The sequence below is a fragment of the Cavia porcellus genome, unplaced genomic scaffold, assembly GCF_034190915.1.
Source record: "Cavia porcellus strain 051 isolate PalLab524CR breed Dunkin Hartley unplaced genomic scaffold, mCavPor4.1 scaffold_4, whole genome shotgun sequence".
NCBI classification, from domain to species: domain Eukaryota; kingdom Metazoa; phylum Chordata; class Mammalia; order Rodentia; family Caviidae; genus Cavia; species Cavia porcellus.
Window position 1 is genome coordinate 62,895,297 of NW_026947487.1, and position 24,839 is coordinate 62,920,135.

General features: G+C 45.6%; 1 protein-coding gene across 2 annotated transcripts in view; it reads left to right on the forward strand.

Moving 5' to 3' along the window:
• The window catches only part of Scd5 (stearoyl-CoA desaturase 5), a 140,073-nt gene that overhangs the window by 60,704 nt on the left and 54,530 nt on the right, over nucleotides 1–24,839 (forward strand). For both annotated transcript variants that reach the window (XM_023560620.2, XM_003477673.5), the window contains exon 2: nucleotides 15,986–16,116. In XM_023560620.2, coding sequence (XP_023416388.1) covers nucleotides 15,986–16,116 — 131 coding nt within the window. The remainder of the gene's footprint in view (nucleotides 1–15,985; nucleotides 16,117–24,839) is intronic.

A 24,839-nucleotide genomic window follows, 5' to 3' on the forward strand; every position in this document is an offset into this window, starting at 1 on the left:
CGATTCACCCTCCTGCCTCAGCCTCCAGAGTAGCTGGGATTATAGGCATGTTCTGTAATGGATGCTCATTGGGAAGAAAAGGGTTAAAGCCCTAATTTAAAGTCATCCAACAACCAAAGAGCTCTATCAAAGACATTTCTCTTTGCTCAGCTATAAGACAGCAGCAAGCCTTTTGATTTAAGTCTCTTTCATTCCTCCCATGAATCCCTGACCCATCTTCTATATGCCTGGACCTCATTAACATCCCTTATCTAAAGCTACAAGGCCTCCTGCAAATCGGAGGAAGTGGTCTTGTCAAAATTACAACTGTAAACATAATTTTGAACCCAATACAGTTGTTCCCAGAGGATCTACAGGTACTACAGGATCCAGGAAAAGGCATTTTTAGATAATCACATTTGCCACATGTAAGAGCCCCAGTCTCTCACCCTAACTCTGTTCCTCTGTTGGAAACTCTGTCGTCCCTCTTCACAGTGTCCTCTGATCTAAATCAGGTCTTTCCACGACATTCCTTGTGCATTGGTAAAATTCTTTTTCTTGCCGCTGCACCAGCCCTCCTCACACCTCCTTGTAGCGCCTGTGCCACTACGTACTTAATGCAAGCTCCATGAAAAGTAAGCAGTTTGTGGCCTTAAGAAGCAGAGCAAAATAAAGTGCTCACTTGGAAATATCCCCACCTGCCTTGTGGTTACAATCCAAGGTGCTGTGTAGAAACGTGCTGGGAGCAGGACGTCCTCTTGGGTGCCTCTGTCCCCAGCCATCCAGAAGGACACTATTACCCAGTACCCCTGAGCTGGGACGGAGTCTGAGGGCCTCGGAAGCATGTCTTAAAGCTGTCACAAGAATACACAGGGGGACAAAGATCTTTACCCATGCCGCTCAAAGCTGTCAGCTTTGTTTGCTTGGTAAGACAAAAGGAAGCTGCCTGTGAGGCTCAGCGAGGAGCTGGTGTGGTGTGAAAATAAATTCAGGTGTGCTTTTCCTCTGGAGATTTTGCCCTGACTGAGTGGCTGGCTTGGGGTCATATCCACTATTTCATGCTGAACATCAAAAGGTCTGCCCTCGAGCCCCTTGACTTCCAAGGAAAACCCGGCATCACCTACATTCCGTGTGAAATAGGGAGGACTTACTTAGTCCTAAAGTTCAGCGGTTATACTTTTTAAAACAATAAAGATATTCCAAGCTCTTGACATAGCTTGTTGGAAAAATCTGGGCTCCTTACTCTGGGACTTTCTTTCTCAGGGGTGCTGGGGACTGAACCCAGAGCCTGGTGCCTTTGAGATTCACGCTGGTACTGAACCCCACCTCCAGGCCAGACTGCATTTTTCTTTGTTGCATTTGGCCCTCAGAAAATCCCTCTTGAATTCTCCTTGTTTGTTATCCTTGTCTCACCACACCCTGCTGAAGACCAGTATATGTTTTGTTTTGTTTTATATTAAGGGGAATGAAACCTCGAGACCTCATGTTTGTCAGGCAGATGCTGTGCCACTGAACTATGTCTCTGGCCCTGAACATCTAATTTTTTTTCCAGTACCCGGAATCAAACTGATGACCTAGGGCTTGCCAGGATGGCCTTTATGCCACTACGCTAAATCCTCAGCCCTGAACATGTAATTTTTGAGGAATTTCTAACATTACTCACCCAAGTGGATAAGGAACCAGGAGAACTATTCTTTTCTTTCTTTCTTTTTTTTTTTTCTTTTTTTTTCCTGATCTGGTCTGGTCTGATCTTTCTTTTCTTTTGGGTTTTGGGTTTTGTTTTGATTTGGAGACAAGGTCTCATTATGTACTTCAGGCTAGCCTTGAACTTGCAGCCGTCCCCCTCCTGCCTCAGCCTCCTCAGTGCTGAGATCACACAATGAGCCTCCAAGCCCAGCCAGTTACTCACTTTTCAAGCTCTCCACTCACCCAGAGTAACTTTCTGCCATGTCTCTGTCCTTGTCTCTCTGCCTCTCTGTCTCTCTGTCTGTCTGCCTGTCCGTCTGTGTCTGTGTCCCATTCTAAAATAAACAAAGCATGGACTGGGTATCTAGCTCAGCGGCACAGTACCTGCCTGGCAAGTGTGAGGTTGCGAGTTCATTTCTTGGTACCAAAATAAACAGACAGACAGATAGATAGATCTATCTGTCCAGATCTATGTGTCCAGTGTACAGTTTGAAATGTGAACAAAAAGCACCCACTGCTTTCCTTGAATGGAGGAGATCAAAATTTCTCCTCAATTTCCCTTATTTTACTCATTAGATATCAAAAATACTCTGTGTAGCCTTCTCCTGGTACCACAGCCCAGCCCAGAAAACTGGGGCCACAGCACTGGTCTTCGTCTCCCTGCCACTCTGGAGACCTGGCCACCACGCACAGGACAGCACAAGCCGTTAAGAGGCTATTTCTTGGGTGTTTGTCTTCCACTGTGGAGCACTTGACATTTTTCTTCTTTAATACTAAAAGTAATCACTGTTTCTGTATTGACTTTCAGTGAAGCAGTTTTCCCAGACTCTTCCTATGCACATTTCCAAACACGGCATCTTCTTAGGGAATAATACAATGAACAATTGCATATCCACCAAAATATTCAATATTTTTATCATTTGATAATTTTTTTCTCAGCCATTTGGAAACAGCTGCAGATATTGTGGTTCTTTATCCCCTAACAATTCCGTATACACCCCCTAAAAATAAGGACGTGCTCACACTCAATACTCTGATACCTGATTCCTACTCGGACTTCCCCAGTGATCCACCAAATGCCTTTCCTAGTCGTTTGATCCAGGGTGCAGCTGGGCTCATCGCATCCCACGTAGCTGTGGCTCAGCCTCACTGGCGCTGGATCAGCCTCCCATCTTTGATGCTGACTGGAAGAAGCCAGGCCACTTTTCCACACTGTCCACACCTCTGACTTTCACTGAGTGCAGCTCTTCTGAAGTCTGCAAGTTAGGTTTTTTGTTTGTTTGTTTTTGTTTTTAGCAGAAAATATTTATTGGGAAAGAAAGCTTCTGCCTGAGAGAGAGAGAGACAGACAGACAGGACAGAGAGAAGGGGTCCCAAGTGGGTGCAAGTTAGCTCCTAATGTGCAAATGATGTTCAGTGATTCGGCGAGAAAGCCTCAAGGGCAGTGCTGTGTTCTGTGTTCACCACTTCCGAAGCTGCTGGCTGTTACTGCTGATAAATTTCTTCTCAGTGAAGTGGTGGCTGCCAGATTCCTGCTCTGTAAGTTTCTTTTTCTCTCATTGCTGTTAGTAAGCAGTCTGGGAGTTGGGGCTGAAAGGCGATGCATTCCAACATCCTTTTAGTGCTGGTTCTTGTTTCCTGGCTTGTGGTATCACAGGGCTACAGTGCTGTCTCAAGTAGTAGAGGTTTGTTCTAGGAGGCTGGTGTCAGGTCTTGTCGGCTGGACTGCTTCCTTTGGAGGGCTGGCAGGAACTGGTTTGTTCCAGGATGCTCTCTTTAGCTTGTGGATGGCTGTCTTCACGGTGTGTCCCTCTCTGTTGTCTTTCCTCTGCATATCTGTGTCCAGATTTTCTCTTCTCACAAGCATGCCAGTCATACTGTATGACTGACCCACTCCCATGACCTCAGTTAGTTAGACTGTGTTTGTAAAGATCCTGACTGTGAATAAGGTTGTCTCTGAGCTGTGGGAGCCAGAGAAGCAGGGATATGGGTTAAACCATACAGCATTGCTTGATGAGTGTTGCCCACTTCCATTAATTTATCAGGCTCTTTCATTGGGTTCCCTGGGACACAGATTCTGAGGTGCAGATTTCCGTGCTGGCTTACCGAGGACTGTGCTTGGCAATGCGGCGAGAGGGTAAGGATTGGGTAGAGAGGGTAAGGTAAGGGTGAGAGGATAAGGATGGGGTAGAGAAGGAAGCTGAAGGCAATGCAGTTGCAAAAGAGGCCTCAGCTTATTTTGCAGGCAGCTGTGGAATTAGATGGACCTTTAGAGAAGTCCCAAGTTGATCTTTTTATCAACTAAATTCAGGTGCAGGGTGACTCCAGGGAGGAGGCCAGGCTTGGACAGACCAGCCTTGGACCACTACTTCCTTCTGCAGAAGGTGATGCTTTGGAAGAGACTCAGCTGTGAGCTGCCAGCCCTCCGTCGGGTGGGAGATGAGTGCCTGGCCCTGCAGAGAGGGTGGGCGGTGAGGTGAGCAGGTGGCGGGTGTGGAGGGCAAGCCCCCAGCCACATTTATTAGCAGGTGCTCTTCTGGGAAGTGCTTGCCCTCATCAACTGAGAATGGATTACAAGTTTTTCTAAAAAGACAAGACAAATGTTTACTTCTTTGCTTTTCACTTACTCATTTTCCAAGTGAGGAGGGGTATAATTCAGTTATACCCACCATCATACCCACTTTTGCCTTTGTGGACTCTTGGTTCTGTAAAAATATTGTTTTTACAAACTATGCTAATATAAGGACAGACAAGCATGATCTAACCAATTCATTATTATATTTAATAATCAATATTGCATTCATTATTTTTCTTTTGAAATACCACCCCGTGGGTGTTTGAGCCTGTGCCTGCTGTGCCCAGGGGATAAATTGGCCCCTGTCTCCCCAGATCAGGGCCAAGGAGACCTAAGCAGAGAGGGTCAGTGTTCAGTGTGTCTGTGGGCATGGGCATGGTGAAGGGACTGGGGCTGACCAAAAGGAGGGATCTTTAGCTACCACTGAGTCACTATGACCCAGGTGTCTGGGTATGGTGGCACAGTCCTGTAATCCCAGCCCTCAGGAGGCTGAGGCAGGAGGATTGATGTAACTTTGAGGCCAGCTCCATAGTCTCACTACATAGTGAGACTCTGACTCAAAACAAAGCTGAGGTGGCCCAGTATGCCAGATCATTCCATTTTTCAGGAGAAACCAGAAATAGGGTTTTAAAAAAGACTTGAAATATCCTATTTTAAAGTTACTCTATCAGTTAAAAAAAAATCTGACTATAGCCTGAAAACTCCAGTCTGAGAAATTTGCCAACCATGAGCCTCCTGAGGGAGGTGTTGTCCTCCGGCAGATTCGGTGCTTTGCAGAGAGCCTGGTGTGAGGAAAGAGCACACTGAGCATGCCAAGGGCAAAGGCAATTATATTTTGTGCAGATGTTATTAAAAATCAGGTTGGATTACACCTGTCGTCCCAACACTTGGGAAACTGAGGCAGGAGGAGCGTCACAAGTTCAAGACCAACCTGGGCTACAAAGTGAGCTCAAGGCCAGCCTGAACTGCATAGCAAGACCTTGTCTCAACAAACAAACAGACAAACAATCAAAAAAGGCAAGTTGGATTTCATGCCTCAGAGCCAGGTGAAGATCAGAAGGCCAGGGTATGGACTGGGCAGCAAAGGAAAAAAAATCTGATTACATATGGCAACTTCAACCAACAGAGTAGAGGCAAAATGTGAGAAGAAACCTCTTGAACCTGAAACCCATGAACCAGACCAGGTGGCCTTAGTGAGTTATCTCTCATCCAAGACGTGAGGGGTTCCTGACATCTTGAAAGAGGATTCTGTGGTTATGCTTTTTACTTATTTGCCCTATTTAGGACAGAAATGTTATTGTGACTCCTTGTGTTTTATAATGGGAGGGGCACAGCAAGTCCCCATCACTGCTAAATAACAGGGTGCTTACTTCTCTCATCACTGAGGCACAACGCCCAACACCCACAGTTTTAAAAGGGTTCATTTTGTCTCACAGATTGTAGAAGTTTCAGTCCATTCTCAGCTGGCTCCAAGGCTGGGTGGCATGATAGATGGGCACTGCAGAGGAGAAACAGTCCTTGTCATGGGGATGGATTTGCAGAGAGAGATCAAGGGAGGAGGAGGGAGACCCACCCTTCCAGGCCACGTCCCCACTGCCCGCCTTCTCCAACCTCATAATCCAGTCACCTCGCATGAGCCCCACCTCTGAGCTCACGAGGCTTGGGGGAAGACATCTAGATGTAAATCACAACATTTCCCTTTGCCCCAGCTCCTGCCATTTCCTGTTTCCCTTTCCATATAGCTCCTTGTTTTCTGTTCACTAGCTTTTATTTTGCTCTTTAAATTATTTATACATTGGGCTTCTCATGTTGGGGAAATTATGTGATATTTAAACTGATGTGCCTGATTTATTTTACTCAACATTATGATCTCAAGATGCACCCATTCTCTTACAAATGGCTCAAAAGAACTAAAAAAAGTCAGGCCATCCACCCCAACAAAAGATCAGATCAAAAGATGGGCGACAGGCCCTCATTCCCGCCCTTGGACTGTGGCTGTTGTGTAGAGGAAGATTTTGGTAGGAACCACATGCTGACACCGAACACTGAGGGAGGATCTCCCTCTGGTCAGTGGGTTTTGGTTTTTTTTGTTTGTTGTGGCTTTTTTTTGTATTACTGAGGATCAAATCTAAGGTCTTTCACAGGCTGAGTGCTCTATTCCCAGACTTTCTCTCTCTCTCTCTCTCTCTCTCTCTCTCTCTCTCTCTCTCTCTCTCTCTCACTCCCTCTCTCAACAGGGCCTTGCTAAATTATCCAGGCTGGCCTTGAACTCACGGTCCTCCTGCTTTGACCTCCCAAGTAGCTGAGATTATAAGTGTGGGCCACTATAGACCTAGTTTGGTTTGTTATTTTAAATTTTAACTTTTCATCTTCTGTTAAAGGGACCATCAGGCCCAGTGAGACATCCTTATTTATTTATTTTTTGTCAATAAAGAAATTGCACCCCAAGTGGATAGGAAACTTGATAAGAAACTTGTCAGAGCCCTAATCTAGAGTCTGGGTGCTGAAAATGACACGTGGAAGCTAGAGGAAGCCAAGGCTACAGCCTATGGAGACCCCTGATCCTGTGGTCGCGGCCACATGACAGGTGAGGGTGTCTGCGGCCCAGCTCCCCGGGTGGAACCCGAGGTGACTCCCCAGCCCTACGGCTTCTCAGTCTGCCACCGTACTTCTGCACTCATGGCCTTCCTCAGCGGGGCCTGCTAGCCTCGGACCAAGCACCGCACTGCCCTGACCGAGCTGTCTCTCTCAGTTTTGTCCCTTCTCACCCGGAGCCAGACCAAACCACTCCCTGTGCTGGAACCCACAAGGCCTGCACTCCCCCAGGCCTGGCCATGCTGGGCCTCCTCCACAAGCTTGTGCTGCAGGTCCTGCAGTCCCTACGCCTTGCCATCACTGTTCCCATCACCCAGGCTCCATATTCTTCTGGAGACTGCATGAGAATAAAGGGACCACATGCGTCTCATTGGGAGCTGGATGACAGCAGACCTGACTGGGGCAGAGAGCAAGGGAGAAGGATGAGAAGCTGACCGAATGGGGTTGAGGGGGTGGAAAGAGCCAAGCATGGTGGCAAACTCTGTGACCTCAGCACTGGGGTGGCTGAGGCAGCTGGACCACCTCAGTTCAAGGTGGAGGCCACCCTGAGCTACATAGTGAGTTCAAGGCCAGCCTGAACTACGTAAGGATAGCTTGTCTCAAAAAAAAAAAAAAAAAAAAAAGAAAGAAAGAAAGAAAGAAAAAGAAAAATCAAACAGAGAGAGGGGGAGAGAGAATGAGAGGAAGAGAAGAGCTAAAATGTGTGATTAAAGACAGTCCACTCAATCCAGTTTGCTGTAAAGGGGCATAGGAAGTGGTCTGGGACCTCCAACGGGGAAGAGGCAGGAGAGCTGGTTGGTCTCTGGTGTTGGTTTGGCGGGGTTCGGAGACTGGCTGAGAGGTGGCTGGGCTGAGGGCCCTGACTGCGTCAATGGGGGAACCTACTGATGCGTGTGTAGCTGAACGGGCTCTGAGGAGGTGGCTCCTAATTGAAGCAGGGCACTCTTAGGTCAAGCCATTCGTCCAGCAACAGAAAAGGTGATGAATAAACCAGCCCTTTCTTAATTTTTGATTTTGAGACAGGATCTTGCAGGATACTCAGGCTGGCTTTGAATTTGCAATCCTCCAGCTTCAGCCTCCTGGGTAGTTGGGATTATGGGTTTGCACCACTGCGCCCTACAAGGGGTCAGTCAGATTTTTTAAAAAAAATTATTAGTACATGTTTGCCATACATACTGACTACTTTCATTATGGCTGTTTGGTACATGTACATGACACATCTTAATTTTTTTAATGTCCCTTTTTCTTCTGGCCTCCCTCCTCTCTCTTGGTTGCCTTCTAATTTACAGTTCTTTTATCTGTCTTTTGTTTTGCTCTTTATTTATACTTTAGGTTTATCTAAAATGAGAGAAGCCATGCATAGTTAAGCTTGTGTGTGATTTATTTCATTTACCTCAATGGCCTCAAGGTGGGTCCATTTCCCTGCAGATGACTCAGGTTTACTCTGTATGGTAGAGTGACACTCTATTGTGTACAAATGCATTTCTCCATCATTCATCTGCTGTGGACATGTAAACTTCCTCCAGGATTTAGCTATTCTGAATTGTGCTGATATAAATGTGGGTATGCATGGGTCACTGTACTGTGATGACTTCACTTTTTTGGGAAGATAACTAGTGGGGAGGATCTGGGTCCAATGGAATTTCTATTTTTAGTTTTTTGAGGAATCTCCATGCTGATTCCCATAGTGGTTGTGTTAGTTTATACTCCCACTACCAGTGTAGGAGGAGGGTTCCAGTTCTCTCCCACTACCTCACTAGCACTAGTGTTCTGTTTTGTTTTGATTTTTTGATGATTGCCATTCTTTTTCGGGTAAGGTGAAATCTCAGTGTTGTTTTGATTTGCATTTCTCTAATGGTCAGTGGTAATGGACATTTTTTCATGTATATATCAGCCATCTATATTTCTTCTTCTATGAAATATCTTCTCATTTAATTTGCCATTTTTTGATTTGGCCTTTTATTTTTGAAGGCTCTAATTTTTTTTGAGTTCTTTATATATTCTAGATATTATTCCTTTGTCTGAGATGTAGCTGGCAAATTTTTCCCATTCGTAGGTTGTCTCTTCACTCTGTTGGGTGTTTCCTTTGCTGTACAGGAACTTTTAAATTTGATGTGATCCCATTTGTTGACTCCTGGTCTTATTTTTTGTACAATTGGAGTTCTGTTCAGACTTACCTGTGCCTATGCCTTTAAGAGATTTTATCTCTTTTTTCTTCCAGCAGATTGTTTCTGTTTCAACATTTATATCTTTGATCCTCTTTGATTTTAGTTTGGTACATGATGAGAGATACAAGTCTAGATTCAGTCTTCTGCATGTGGATAGCCAGTTTTCCCAGCACCGTGCGCTAAGGCTGTCTTCCTGCCAGGGTATATTTCGGCCTCTGTTAAGGGTCAGGTGGCCAACTGTGTCCAGGGCAGCTTCTGTTTCGGCATCAGTCTCAAAGGCCGTGTGAGTGGCATCTGCTGTAATAGCGTTGGTAGGGAACAGGCTCAGACTCCAGAGTGGGAGCCTTAGGTAAATTGGAACAAAGTTATCCAGTGGAATGGGGTGGGCTGGAGAGAGCAGGGTGGAGAGATAGGGGAAGAAGGAGGGACGGCATGTGGACAGGAGTGGGCTGTGGGGTTGCTGGGAAACATGAACACTGCCTGGCTTACGGTCCCCACTTTAAAGCCAGGCTCACTGAGTTAGTTGCACAGGTACCTGCTCAGAGCATGTGGAAAGAGCACAATCCTGCCTCGCGGGAGGCTGTTTAGCAGCCCCTGACAGTGGTTTCTCATTCAGTTACAAATGTGATAGCTGCCACGGGTAAAGGAGCATCTTGAGGGTGGCCTGGCCATGTGTGCACTGCATGACCCACTCTTGCCTTTTTGTTTGAACTGTGGAATGGGATAAATAGCCGAGTAAGAAAGGCCATTGGGCAGGCGATGTAGCTTAGCAGCAAGCGCAAGGTCCTGAGTTCGATTCCCAGTATCAAAAGAAAGAAAAAAAGGTCATCATTTTGTGTTTCTTAGAGGTCTTTTATGCTTACTGTCATATAAGTGGTAAATCAACCAGGAAAAGTAGCATCTGCCAGGACTTAAGAGCAACCAAAATTGACCTAACCAAAGACAGGAGGGACACTGGAGGAAAATAGGCAGGACTTATACCAGCCCCCCACCCTGCTGCCTTTTTACCTTGAGACAGGGTCTTGCTATATTACTAAGTTTCCCAGGCTGGGCTCAAACTTTCAAACTTCCTGCCTCAGCCTCTGATAGTGCTGGGGTGACAGGCATGCACGACCAAATCTGCCTGGTAGGATAATCCTTTGCTATAGAAAGCCCATGCGTTTAGCAGCATGCCTGCCTCTACCCATGAGATGACAGCAGCACCCTTCGACGTTAGGTTGTGACAGCCAGGGATGTCTCTAGGCATTGCTAGTGCAGGGGCCTGGTGAGTGGTAGGGAGACAAACTGGCTGCCTCCTCCTCAGCTTTCAGGGAAGTGATCGGGAGACGGGGTGCATTTTACAAAGGCAGTGGAGTAGTCTTCATACCAGGGGCAGTAATAGGGCCAGCACTGGCAGACTGTTCAGCGCAGCACAGATTTTACACGTTTTTCCTCTTTTCCTGTGTATACCAGACCCACAGACAGGCATACCATTTTCTCTACTATGTAGCTGGAGAAACCAGACCTTGGAGAAACTGTCACACAGGTGAGTTGTGTAGCAGTGATAAGTCCTGGGTCTTTGCTTACCACTTGGCCAACTACAGACACATTTATACCTCTATTCTGAGTTTCTCTACACTCCAGGCCAGTTGGCCTTCCCTTCTCTCTTGCAGAATCTAGAGAGGAGTGGAGAGGAGAAACAGTGATTTATTGGCCCACGCTCAGAACTGACTTTGAAAACATTTGAGCTGGCTGGAAGAGCAGATGTCAAAGTGCAATGTCTTCTTCCAGATCATCCCCCTGTCCCCAGGAGCTTCCCCCTCTGCTTGCTTCTCACTGGTAGAAGACAGATCCCTGCATACACTGCCTGGCTAGGTGCCTGGATATCAAAGGCTCTGCTGTAGAGTGCAGGGGACAGCTCACCCCATCAAAGGGACCCTGGGGTGTGTGCCATCAGGACATGGATGAAGATCCAGTGAGAGTCACTTAGCATTCACCCAGGCTCTGAGGAACAGAAGCTGCTGGTGGATTGCAGAGTGCAACTCAGTACCCTCTGGATCTAGGTCTTCTGTTCCAAATCAAGCATGTGGGACATCAGGGATTTCCCAGACTGGGCATGTAGAGATATATCTGTTCTCCTCCTGCCCCATCTCTGCTCCACACTGGCCCTGTTCAAGACACCAGGGGACTTCAGTGCATGGCCAGTGGCCAGAAATACCATGCTCATCTGGAAGGGTTGGGGCTGGGTGGATCTGGTGTGTATGTCTGGCTTTCAAGTTGCAGATCCCAAGGTGTTTATGTCTTTGGGCAGGAAATTGATAATCTGGTCATAATTTATAATCATATAGCAAATAACTTACTTTCCAGGCTGCTGTCTACTCCAGGAGGAAAGGGGCCATGTGGGTGTAGCTATTATGTAAACCTAGCTTTGAGTGCAGTGCCCAGTATGGACTAAGAGCTCAGTTCTGGATATGTGAAACCTTGGGTTGTCTGGTGCTTGTGTTTCTGGTAAAGGAAGGCTTTGCTGCATGCAGAAGGATGCTGAAGGTATTGTTGACCTCGGAGTACTGAAAGGAAACAGTACATCCTCACTCTGCCGAGGGAGTGAGGGCACCTCCAGGATCAGGCAATAGACATGTTCAGAGCACACCCTGGCCCTCTCACTCCCCAGGTAGTAGAGGTCTCAGTAGAGTGTACCCACTCTTTATACCTGTGCTGAGTTTTGTGTGTAGAGTGCAGAGCAGAGCCTGGCACACAGACCTATTCTTACCAGTATTCTTTGGTGCTAGAAAATCTCTCTGATGCTAGAAAATCATAGATTATAAGTGAGGATTTGATAGCCCACCACTGGCTCCTTCTGCCTCGATACAGTTTTGAAGGGTCTGTCCATCTCTTCCTCCTCCCAGGCCCAGCATTCAGGGAGTTTAAATTTGGGGTTCTTGCATCTCTCTAGGACTTTGTGGTCTAGAGGTGGCCACTTATTATCCTTTAACCAGCAATGCACCAAACAGTGGATCCGGATAGATGGGGAGCTCTGGAAGGCCAAGGAGCTGTCCCTGGCAGCTGGCGCTTGGGCCTATGATCCAAGCATGGCAAGGATATAAATCTTGGATCTTGATAGAGCTGGGTGTGGGTGTGAGATCAGAGACCCTGGAAGCTGTGAACAATTCAAGGTCCACGGTGTGACATGAGTGGTCGTAGCAAGTGTTTGAGGGTGCTGATGATCCTGGTGGCATCTTAGGCAAAGTATGGGTTTTTGTTCTGTTTTGCTGAGTATCCTGTTTTATACTCAGAACAAATATAATGACAAATCTTTTAGGAATTCAGTCATTTTTAAAGTAATTTTTGGCTTTATTGAGTTATAACTCACTAGTGTACAGTTTACCTGTTGCAAGTGTGCAGTTCGTTGGTTTTTTTAAAAAATAAAATCATGCAAGTATTATTGAAATCAGTTTTGAAACATTTTTGTCACCTTTCACAATTAGCAGTGCCTCATCTCTCCCTAAACTCTACCCATGCACAACAGTCTATTTTCTGTCCCTGTGGTTGGCAAATTGTTCTGCAACCAGAATTTAAAGCACCTGCTTTCCCTGAAGGGAAGGCTCCTGCTTAAGTCTTATCTTAATTATTTTTAATTATCTATGAGTAATGAACTGCTCCTAAATTTATCAGTTTGCTATTTTGTTTTAAAACAAAAACACATTTACTTTCACACAGTTTTTTGCTGAGGGGGGCAGGAATACAGGTTATTGAGAGCTTTGACCTCAGGATCTTGAGTTATGATTTTTATGGCTGCAGTGCATGGGCGGGGACTGCGGTCTTGTCCAAAGACAGCCTGGGAAGCTCACTCTCAGGGCTGTTGGAAGGTCTGGTCCCTCGTGTACTATCACAGTGAGGGCTCCAGCTCCTAGCTGACTGTTGGCTGGGGCAATCCTCAATCCTCCCCACCCCCTTTCCCCAACATAGCGTTCCCCACCATAGCCTGCTGGAGAGAAGCTGCTACCAGTGTTTTGCAGCCTCATCATGGAACCATCGTGCCCTCAAAGTTGCTGTGCTTTCTTGGAGAGAGGTGAGGGAAAGGGATGACGCAGAGCTGTGAGCATTAGGAGGTGGGGACACCGGGGCTGCCTTGGAGCCTCTGTGCTGAAAGCACACTCTGCAGTCCTCCATCTGTTGTTGAGGCTTCTGAACCTCTTTTTAATGTATTTCTATTTTTGCTTGAGCTAACCTGAAATCAGTGACTCCTGTTTGCATCCAGGAGTCTGCATTTGTTCTGTGAACTTGTGATTCTGGTTTGTATTCATTTAGTACCTTTTTCTGTGAGGTGTGAATTAGCTGGTGAAGTTACTGCTCATTACTTTCTTTTCTTCCTCAAAGTTCTCAATTCTGTCTGAATATCTTAACACTTCAGAGCCAGCTAACTAGCATCCATTGGAAAGTGTGTTTAATATTAGTCCTCATGAATCTCACAGGAGAGAAAATAGGCACAAAGAATCCACCCTTTCAAAATAGGAAAACTAAGTCTACAAAGTCCTCAGATTAGCCCAGAGGTTTTGTGATTTATTGTCATTTGGGCCATGACCAGATGATTGTTTTCCTCCCCAAATTCTGCAGAATGTGAGCATCAGAAATCTCAACTAGTTTAAGAAGGGGATTTTTTCGTTGACCCTGGGAACTTGTGGAATCAAGAGAACCGCAGATGTCCAGGGCCTGCAATGTGGAAAGTTCTCCCTTTGCCTCAGGGGCATCGCCCCCATCTTCATGGTCTCAGCCCTTGTTTTTGTTTTTTCTCTTTTTTCCCTCTAGTGCTGGAGATCGAAGTCAAGGTCTTGCCCTGAACTGCATTCCCTGCCCTTTTTATGTTTTAATTTTGACACAGGATCTTATTAAGTTGTCCAGGCTGGCCTCACACTTGCTGTCTTCCTGCCTTGGCCTTCTGAGTAGCTGGTGTGAAGACAGAGCTACCAAGCCTGGCTAGACTTTATTCTTTACTGTTTCAATCAGCCATTGTTATCTTGGTGATATGTGGCCTTCAGCTAACTCCATGCTGGGCTTTGAGCCAGGAGAAGAGGAAGCGTCGTGTCAGGTGTTTCTGCTAAGGTCTGGGAGGTGAGCTGATGCCAGGCCAGACCTGGCTGCATGAAGGGCCGTGGAAGACCAGCAGCCACCACTGCCAGTGCAGGCTAGGATTTAAGTTCTGGATGAAGACAGGCTGGCTATGGTGATGGCCTTCAAATGTTGACAATTCCCAGAAAAGGACAAGGCTGCAGTCTGTAGTAAGGCCTCTCAGGGAAATGTGGGTTGGAGCGGTTTCTTTTGGCCAATGTTTTTTGTAGAATCTTGGCATTCCTTTTATTGCTACCAGAATCTTAATCTACTGACAAAAAAGAGTCAAGTTGAATTTTTCCATTCTAAATGGGAAGGATAATGATGACATGGAAAATAACTGTTTGCCCCATGGCCTCAAGACCGAATTTTGATTACAGTAACAAAAGAGAGCTGAGCTTTTTATTTGCTACACTCTCTATGATTTGTGAGCATCTTATTGTTTGGTTTGCTTTTTAACCTTTTGAGTAAAGAATGTTTGGTCAAGTTCATGGAAATATTGTCTTCTGAGTCACACCACGGTGACCCCCCTCCAACCAGGTCCCATCTCCTAAAAGCACCTCCAGCTATGAGCTCATCAGTGGGTTCGTAGAGTTCCCCCACTATCCAAACTTCTGGGAGTATCTCAGAGCTAAGCCATCATGCCCTCCATGTAAGGAAGCAGCTCACTTTTACATCTAGATTGGGATTCAGTATTAAACAGTAGGATATAGAAGCGTGAAGATAAAGTTTACCTGATGTCTCCCTGAGAGGCAGAGAGGAATGTACTGGTCAGGAACTCTGTTCTTGGTTTGACTCTTAGCAAAGGTGTTTTGGAGATTTTCGATGCTGGGAAATTAGTTCACATCTAAAATGGGGCTAATCATACCAAACTCATAGGTTGATGTGTTTAATAGCATGATTTAAATAAAACACTGGGCCTTATGTGGCCACATGGCTTTTAAAGCAGAGTAGTTGTAAAACTCTTAACAAGCATCCTTTTGATGTCCCCAAGTTGTCTTTTTCTCCAGTGGACCTATAGCCTTTCCCAAGCCTTCGGGCAGAGAACAAACCACCGCACCCTTACCAACACTTCCAGCAGTCACAGTGGTGACATGGGTCTCTGGACAGAGGCGTGGGGACACAGCTTACTTGGGTTTAATTGCAGCGCCTACTGATCATCCTCTGAGAGGTCCTGTTCTTCAGTTGTGAGCTGACAGTGGTGACACCTGCGTCAGGAGTTAGAGATGGTGCTGCACGTAAGTGTGCAGCAGCCCAGAAACTGGCTTTGAACATCTCTGCTGGCCACCTTTCCACCTCAGGTCGCTGCGACAATGCCCTGAGGGTCTCTGGAGACGAATTTCACTGACTCCGTAGTCCAGGTGCTCCTCATTCTCACTGGGCTAGTCAGACTCCACCACTCTTTTACCTGGCTCATTTTCCTTCTGTCCAGAGCTCATGGAGCTGCAAACATGGGCACTACTGCTTAGAAACAGATTCATCACACGATACTGGCCTGGCATGGGTGCCAACCCAGAGGTAACGGAGGGATCAGCCTCACTGTTAGACAGCATAGCAGACTGGAAGGCCTGAATGGCACAGCTCTCCCAGGTCTGCTGCAAGGCCAGCAAGAAGATGGGCAAATAAAAGACTCTTTGATGTAGGTGGAAATGATGTTTAAAGCCTCCTGAAATTAGGTCAGAGCTTCCAGAAGAAAGTTCTGTCTGCGTCTGCCCCATACTGGGAAGTTGTCAGTCAATAAAAGGACTGCGTCTTCTCGGGTCATTGATTCTTCGTGCTGTGGATTCCTCCTGACACCATTTCATGAGGGCCCCCATTTGAAGGGGTAAAAGCACAGAGATGTTGAAAGGCTCACTCGGTGACAATTGCTGACACTGTCCCTGCTTGTGTCTTGCAGCCTACTTCTGTTTCCTCGTGACTGCTCTGGGTGTGACAGCTGGTGCCCACCGCTTGTGGAGCCACAGGTCGTACAAGGCCAAGCTGCCTCTGAGGATTTTCCTGGCTGCTGCCAACTCCATGGCTTTTCAGGTGGGGATGCCTACTTGTCTCTGTCTTGGGCACTCAGTGCAGGTGGCTCTGGGGAGGAAGGGAAAGATGCATAAATACCCTCTATCTTGGCCCTGGGTTCCATGCTGGGCCACAAGCACTCTCAGTCTGTCCCAAGATTTTTGTTTGTTTCTTTAGAGCTGTAAATACAGTAACATGTTCACTGGGGTTTTGTGCCCTGAGGCCACTGAACTACAGAGGAGCCAAGCAGGGTCAGTCACCCAGAGTCCATGTTGTAAGCACCTCTGAGCCCCAAGCATTGCCCAGCTGTACCCAAGGGCTGGGCTGTGGGCTGAGCTGTACCCAAGGGCTGGGCTGTGGGCTGAGTGTGCTGTGTGTGTGTCACACGATCCTCACAATAACACTATGAGCTGAACATGAGGTACACCTCCATTTTACAGATGAGGAAACTGAGGTTTAATGAGGTGAAAGAACTTTACCTATGTATAGGGCTAAGAAATGGCATAAGGAAGGTAGGCAGATGCATGCCAGCCTGACTCCAAGGTCATCCCTCTTCCATAGTCCTGACCTTGCCCTACAAGATCTGCACGGATGGATTGTTTGCTCTAGGGGAAGACTAGGAGATCTTGTGGGGATGGTAGCTACCTGTGGCTCTCTCCATCTGTGAAAATAAGAATATGACTTTATTTCCAGGGTGGTTATAACTGTTGGGAGTTGCAGAGAGTTATAAAAATGTCATCAACGCACTAGGGTTGGGCCATGTCCTTTAAGACAATTTCAGTCCTAGACCAGTTCCTGCCACTTTGAGTTTTCTGAGAGGCTGGAATTTTGGTTTGACTGACATTTTCTCCGTTTTTTATCCAATCCAGGCACGGTGAGTGGAAGCAACTTGTTTTCAAAGTATCTGCCTTTTAATGCATGCAAATGATTCTAGAGCCTGTTACTAGGGGTGGTGATTTCTAAAATTGCTTTAGGGTTCAGGAGAATGCAGAACCTAGGAGCTTCCCTGGGACCTTCAGACACACAAATGGCATGTCCATCTCCACCGTGTGCTTACATTCTTTGTGGCTTAGATTCATTTCTCTACTTAGTCTTTCATCTACAGTTTGAGCTTTCATAAAGCACAGAACACACAACACAGTGAGGAAGCATTGTGGGTATGCGTCTGTGCTGGTTATGACCAAGCAGTCCTGGGAACAGCTAGTACGGGGAGAAATGGGCACCTTTGGTTTGTATTCTTTCATTTACTATAGGCAATGTGAGCTACGCTGCATTGTATTTTGAATGTAACTCTCATCTTTTTCAGTGCTGTATTTTGTTTATCATAACTCAGAAACTCATTGGCTTAGCTCTCAGATACCATTCAGGACTTAACTCAATATTTTCATTTATTTTGTTCAAACCATTTATTATTTTTAGCCTCCCATTGTACACTGATGCAGTTATAAAACACCCTTATTACTGGGACTGTTTTTCCAAGATAAATAGCTTGCAACCGAGAGCCTAAAACTTGCTGTTTTTCTTACTGAGATTATTTGTTTATAACTCAGTATTTGAAAACATAAGTTTCCTTATCAAAACATCAGATAACAATACCAGACTGGGATTTTAGATAGCTGGGAGGAGAAAGTGCACATGCAGAGGAGAGTGCTGAGCTCTTGGAAGAATTCTTAGCTCTGTCTTCTCTAGATGTAACCTTTATGCAAATCTTAGACTCTCTGTCTGCAAAGGGAATGCAGTCATGTTACCCTCACAGTTATGAAGGATAGAAAATAAAAAGTGACAAAAATAAAATAAAATGAAAAGTGCTAAGCTAATGGTAAAACCTGATAAATTGTTCCTGTCTTTTATGATATAGATGTATGAAATAGGATACAGAAAGAAGTGAGACATTATAAGGAAAAAACAGAAGGATTATTTGTTAAATACATGAACATGAATGATTTGCTTTAAGAAGTGTTTCTAGAAATCATCAGATTTGATCTCTGCCTATCTCTTAAAGGCCCAGACTGATGGCAGATTATTTTCTTCAAGAATCCAGTTGTCCCAGATGCCTTCCTGATGTGATTGTGGAAGGCAGTTGGCATGGCTGCTTCACTTTGTCACCCTCCAGCATCCTGTCACCAGGCACACGTAGGTGCCAAGTGGGAAGAGCAGATAACGTGGTGTCGCTGAGCAGTGCCTGTTACCTTTGCTTGTGATAATGGCGATTATTGATTCCTCAAAGTCCATCGCTGCCCGTGTGGTGCTCTGTGACCCGTTCTGTCACAAGATAAGGCTCTGGCAGGTGGAAGGGTGCAGCCAGGGGTCGGGGGACGACCCTCAAGGCTGCTGTGCGAGACACATATCTTCCTTTTGCCTTTACCTGGCAGGATTCACAGCACAGCCTAACAAAAGAAACATACTTTCTGGGTAGAGAATAACCCACTTCCTTCTTTGTTGGGAATCCAGGTCAGTGAAAGTAGGTGAGAGGGAAGAATCACATAATGAAATGCATCTCAGGAGAATGGAAATGTGGCAGCCCAAGAGGTCCCGAGAGAAGAGCGTTGTCTGTAGCAACAGAAATGTGTCTGTTTGTCCTGAGCAACAGAAATGTGTCTCCCCGCCTCATGTGGTGTCTCCCTCCCCTGTAGGGCAGGGACCCATCTTGCAGATCTCTCCTGCTCTGTACCACAGATACATTTCTTGTGTAAGGTAAATTTTGTAAATAAAAAATCATATACTTTAAGTACACTTAAAGGGTTCATATTAAAAATAATAAAACAGAGGTATTTTTATAGATAAATAAATGGTTTCTATGTTAATTTAGCTGCATGCCTATGAAGCAAAGACGATATGGTGCAGATGAACGTCAGTTTGAAGTCTATTGGCAGCATTTTCCAGTTTACTGTTCATACTTTCTCTTCATAAGGAAGATCTTTAGAAAAGAGGGTGAATCCCTTTCTGTAATCACAGGCAGAACTGGGGGCCCTCAGAGGCCAGGCATTTTGTCTCTTTTCTAATAATAAAAGGAACAAAAGCCTAACTAGCTCGGTGTATTTTTATTTTCCTACATCAACTCTAAAAATGTGTATGCGCTGCAGCACAATTCCTTGCCGCACTGCTTCTTCCTGGACCTGCCTCGCAGTTTGCATGAGGCTGCACCTCACCGTTGCTTATGCTCTGTAGCTTTGCTTTCCTGCTGGAGATGCTGTTGCTGCTTTCTGGGTTTTCCAGCCCACTGGTTACTTTGTATTCTGGACTAAATCAAATCTCATCATGAAAATTTCTACTCATACTTCAGATCTCTTTAGATCCATCTGTGTTACTTCTCAGCCCTCAGTGATATCCGCTGCATCTCCTAATTTAGTACCCGCCAAAAAATGTTATTAACAAAGTATGAAAGCCATGAGTGACATCATTAATGAAGCTGTTAAATAGAACTAGATCTTGCAGACACAGTGGGGTCTTCCCTTAGCTGCCTGGCCTCCTGCTCTTCATTGGACAGTGAGCTGCTCTCCATCATGGATCCTTATTCACAGTCGTCTTGTCCCCATTCCTCCATATGCTGGCCAGAGCTTGTGACCCAGGGGTGGTTCAAAGCCGCACCATGCTCGGAAGTTACAATATCTACAGGCGTTCTTGAATCAGTAGTTTCAATTAATGGTAAAAATACTGAGCCTCACGTGCCAGAGTTTCACTAGGTCCTGCCACCATCTATTTTTTAAAACTCTTTCATTTTATCTTTTTAGTTTGCAGTTTGATTGTGTAAGACAAGAGTAACAGTGCACTTAAATTCAAGAGTCACATATCAAGAGCACACCCAAACCCAAACACCTGGCTAGTGAAGAAATGCATATTGTTTTTTCTATAAATTGTGGTACAAGTATAATATTTTTAGTGTAGAGGTCCCTACAACTCTGAGCAAGGGATCCAGGGTATATTTATGAGGATTAATTCACCTCTCCAAAGATATGTGCATTTTTAAAAGTGAAGAATGTTTTGGCCTGACAGGCACAGGCAGTGTTACACAACTCACTCTCAATACAAATCACCAACACAGTTAATCCTTAGCCTTGCAGATAGCTAAAGAGGATGGCTCTAAAAGATAGTTCTGTAGGGACAATGTCGTGTCTACAGTGATCCCAGGACCTTTCACTAAATTAAACACAAACTACTGTTCTGCAGTGTGACAGAGACATAGCACATTAGGTTTCTTAGAAGCAAATTTAACAGGTTTAGAATGTTTAAAATCTAGTCCTGGAATTTTCAGATTGTTTTAAACACTCTTTCAGAAGGCAAAAGTATTTCATTATTTTCATCTTCTTCCTTATGCAGAAGAACTGCATAAGAAAATGGCCCACCCCCAATTTAGAGCACTTCAAGACTATTCTCATAGTAACCACCAGAGTTACTGTCAGGTCCCACAGATGAGAGGCTCATCCTGCATGTGACTGTCCCCACCTCAGAATCACAAAGACGTCATAATTCCAGTGGTGTGCTCAGTCCACCTGTGCTGCTCACCGACTCATTACCAAGTCAGACATTCTGCAGGCTCCCAGGTTCAGCCAGTCACTAATATGGCTCACAGGATTCAAGGAAGCGCTCTACCTACTCCACAGTGTTACTGCAAAGGGTGCGACTGAGGAGCAGCTGGAGGAAAGGGTGCACAAGGCAGAGTCTGGGAGCTTCCCAACCTGTACACAGCTCCTACGCCTGTCCCTGAGCCAGGGTGCAGCACCCTCCCTGCACATTGATGTGTTCCCTACCCAGGAAGCTCCACTGTCCAGAGATTTTCTCTGAGTTTCATTTCCTAGGCTTGCATGATTAATCAGGTACCTGTATCTGAGACTGAACTCAGTCTCCAGTACCCTTCCTTCCCCAAATCCTGGCTCTCTGATAAGACCAGTCTTCCTGGTGATCCGCTCCCACCCTGAGCTTGTGTAGCCACCCACCTGAATCAATCAATCCTTTAGCATAGTGAAGACTCTTGTATCATTTATGACATTCCAAAAATATGGCCAGTTGTGGTGGGACACACCTGTAAATCCCAGCACTCGGGAGGCTGAGGCAGGAGGATCATTGTGAGTTCAAGGCCAGCCTGAACTGCATAGCAAAACCCTGTCTCAAAAAACAAAAACAAAACCAACCAAACAAACAAAAAACTAAGTGTAAAAAAGCTGTGTCAAAGCAGGAATGAAGACCAGCCCTCTTCTAGTCTTGATCTTGTGCCACTTTAGGGCCCTGTCACCACCCTGATGCCTTTCTGGGTGCCTGTCTCAAGTCCCTCCCATTCCTCGTTCTTTCCTCTCCTTCCCCTCTGCTCCACTTCTTCTCAACCCAAAGTGTCCCTGACGGAAAGCCTTGTCTCACCGTCTTCCCCTGTGAATAAACCACTCACTTCCTCCGAGCTCTGATCTCAGCCTGAAATTACTTAACCTGTGTTTGCCTCATTTTCTCCATATGTGAGTTGTCTTCCAACAATACAGGCGCCTTAGGATGGCTCCTGGAGGGGGCTGTACTTTATTTCCTAGCACATCACTCGTCAGCAAATATTTGCCGTATTAAATGATAAACTGGCAAAGATAAGAGCGATGAGGCTGGTGCAGGTCTTTCATTGCAAGAAGGAAAAAAAATGCCGATTTTATGAGAAAAGCAATACAGATGGGCTGTCAAGTCATAAGTCAGGGATGTTAGATGTTCGGGGAGTGTGAACACACAGGGTGTGTTAGCAGGGTGCCAAGTAGATTAAAGGGCTGGGTGGACTGCAGGCGGGAGGCTATGACAGGAGCCCAAGTGCACTTATGACAACCTGAATGAGGTGGAAGCCAAAGAGAAGCGCCAAAGTATTAAAGGAGGACAATTTTTGTGTTTGTTGTTTCAAGACAAGGTCTCATTATGTAGTTCAAACTGAATGTCAACTTCTATGTAGCCCAGGCTGGCCTTGAACTCACAGTGATCCTCCTGCTTCAGTCTCCTGAGTGCTGGGATTATAGGCATGCACCACCATACCTGGGAGAAGAACAATTTTGAAACTTTTCTTTTCAATGTTCACTTTTTTTCTGTTTAGTCCTAGGAATCGAACTCAGGACCTTGTGTTTGCCAGGCAGGTGCTTGTGCCACAGAGCTATATCCCTCACCCTAGGTGTTCACTTTTATTTTGAACTACTTTTTCTTCATATTTTTAATGTTGACATTTAACAGAAAAGTTGCAAAAATTCTACAAAGAACTCCTGTGTCCCCTCCCTCCAGATTCACTAATTCTTAGCATTTTTCCTCATTTCCTTTATTAGTGTCTTTCCACTCTGTGTGTGTGTGTGTGCACCCTTAGGTGCTGCATTCCCCCCAGCCTTGCAGGGTGAGCTGGAGACATCGTGGCCCCTCGCTCTGAGAGACCTCAGTGTGGACTCCAGAGGATCTCACACTGATAAAGTGCAAAGTAGGTAATTTAACGTGGACACAATACTCTATCCAGGGTCCTTGTCTGGGATCCAACTCAGGAGCAGGCACTATGATAATATGTGCTATTTCTCTAGCCTCCTTTTATCTGGAAGACTTCTTTTGTCTTTCTTTGATTTTATGGGACTAACAGTTTTGAAATGCACTGGCCAGTTACCCTGCATGGTGGCCCTCAGCTACGACTCACTCGTGGGTTGGGGTGATGGGACTCTGATCGCTTTTGGCGATAAACTACATTAGTGATCTTGTATCCTCAGCATCCGACAAGGGGCCTCCAAGCCACTTTGCCACCTTCTTGGTAGCTTGAGCTTTGCTGGCCTTCCTGAGGCGACACCACCAGGTTTCTCCCTGGTAAGGCTGTTGCTCTTCATTTTGTAATAAATGAACAACCTATGCAGAGGCATTATGCACTTATGTAAACGCTTTATCGTCTTCAAGATGTTATCTGGAGTTTTTGTTCTGTGGCATTCCTCTGTAAGATGGAGTGATCACTTTTTTCTGTTTACTTACTATAGATCTTTTTCTAATGAAGTGGATTATAATCCACTAGTCTCGCTACCTCAATTCATTCAGTGAGACACTACAAATGGATTGCCATGTCACTCTTCAACATGTCCGATCATTTTAGGCAATTCCTTTCTATCGTAATTCACACTTTTCCGCCTGGTCTTGCATTAGCCAGTTCTTTAGCGTCCCAGTGAGAGGTAAGTGTACACATGGCTCCTGAGCTTTTGTTGTTTTCTGGGCAGTTTCTTCAGCCAAATCTTGACTTATGGACTGAAGGACATCTAGTTGGGAAAACTACAAAAATGATCACACCACTGACCAACAATCCCACCACACTCCAAATGGAAATATTCCTAGACTGTCCAAGCCATTTCTAAGATGTATATTAAGATGTTGGGTTTTTTGTTTTTGCAGTACTGGGGATTGAACCCATGGCATCACACTGAATTACATCTCTGGTCCTTTTTTATTCTTTTTAATTTATTTTTAATTTTTTTCCAATTTTTATTTTTATTAGTACATTTGATAGGGTCACATTAATTTTGCCTGGGTTGCGCTCCATTTCAAAATTCTCCACCTCTGCCCTGCCAAATGCTAGGACTACAGGCATGTACCACTAACACCTGGCATAAGATGTGTTTTTTAAAATGTAGGAGTCTTATTTGAATACGTTCTCATTGTGAAAGATTTAAACAAGACAGTAATTGATGGAAATATGAGATCACTACTTTACTTCTTTGCAATCTGTAAGAGGTTTTTATCTTTTCATTTTTTTAAGACAGGGTCTCACTATGCAGTGCAGGCTGACCTTGAACTCACTTTGTAGCCCAGGCTGGCCTCAAACTCATGGCAATCCTCCTTCCTCGGCCTCCCAAGTGCTGAGATTACAGGCATGTGCCAGCAACCTGTGTTGTCAGCACTTTTTAAACCGCTTAGATTGGCTTTCCAGCTCTTGTCGGCCTCTAAAACTAATGTAGGCTGAGTGCCACATGAAGCCAGGCAACTTGCCCTCTCACAGCTACAGTGCCAGGTGGCAATGACTGGTGCCAGGACCCTTCTGGGGACTTTCTGGACTTGTCTTCCAGGTTATTCAGCTTTATCTGGAAGGAAACTGGGGCTGACCCAGTATCAACAGTGGGGAAAGCACTGAACATTCTTCATTGTTTGAATGGTGCAGCGTTGGCATGTGAGGTGGAGATCAAGTTGGAACAGCAGAGAGAGGCCCATTCCCAGTGAGGAGTAGGAGCCGAGGCAGCAGTGTCTTCCCTCTCTGCCCCTTGGATAGAACAACTCCTTTCCCAGACCGGACGCCATCCACTCTCAACACACATGCATACATGCGTGCATTTTCTACTTTGAAACCTGTATGTTCAGCCAGGTGTGGTAGCGTAGGCTTGCAATTCCACCACTCAGGGAGGCTGAGGCAGGAGAATTGCAAATCTGAGCCCTTGTTGAGTACTTTAGTAAGACCCTGTCTCAGAAAAAACATAAAAGAAGAGAAAATCTGGGGATGCAGCTCAGTGAGAAGGCCGTGTTCAAGCATCCCAGTCCTGCAAACTAATCAAGCCATCAATCCCTCCAGCTGCATCTGGCGACGATGCAGTTTCTTTTTCACCCCTGAAAACAAAGATGTGTTGGGTAACAGTGGAATTCTCACTGGCTTCATTTCGAGATTTCCTCCTACTTTTCCTCGTAGAATTTGATTGAGGGGGCAGAGCGTCCGTGTTGGTGTCTGTTCAGGAGCAAGCACCTGCGTCTGCTGGAGTTGGGGAAAACCGAACAGCAGCCCGGGTTTGGAT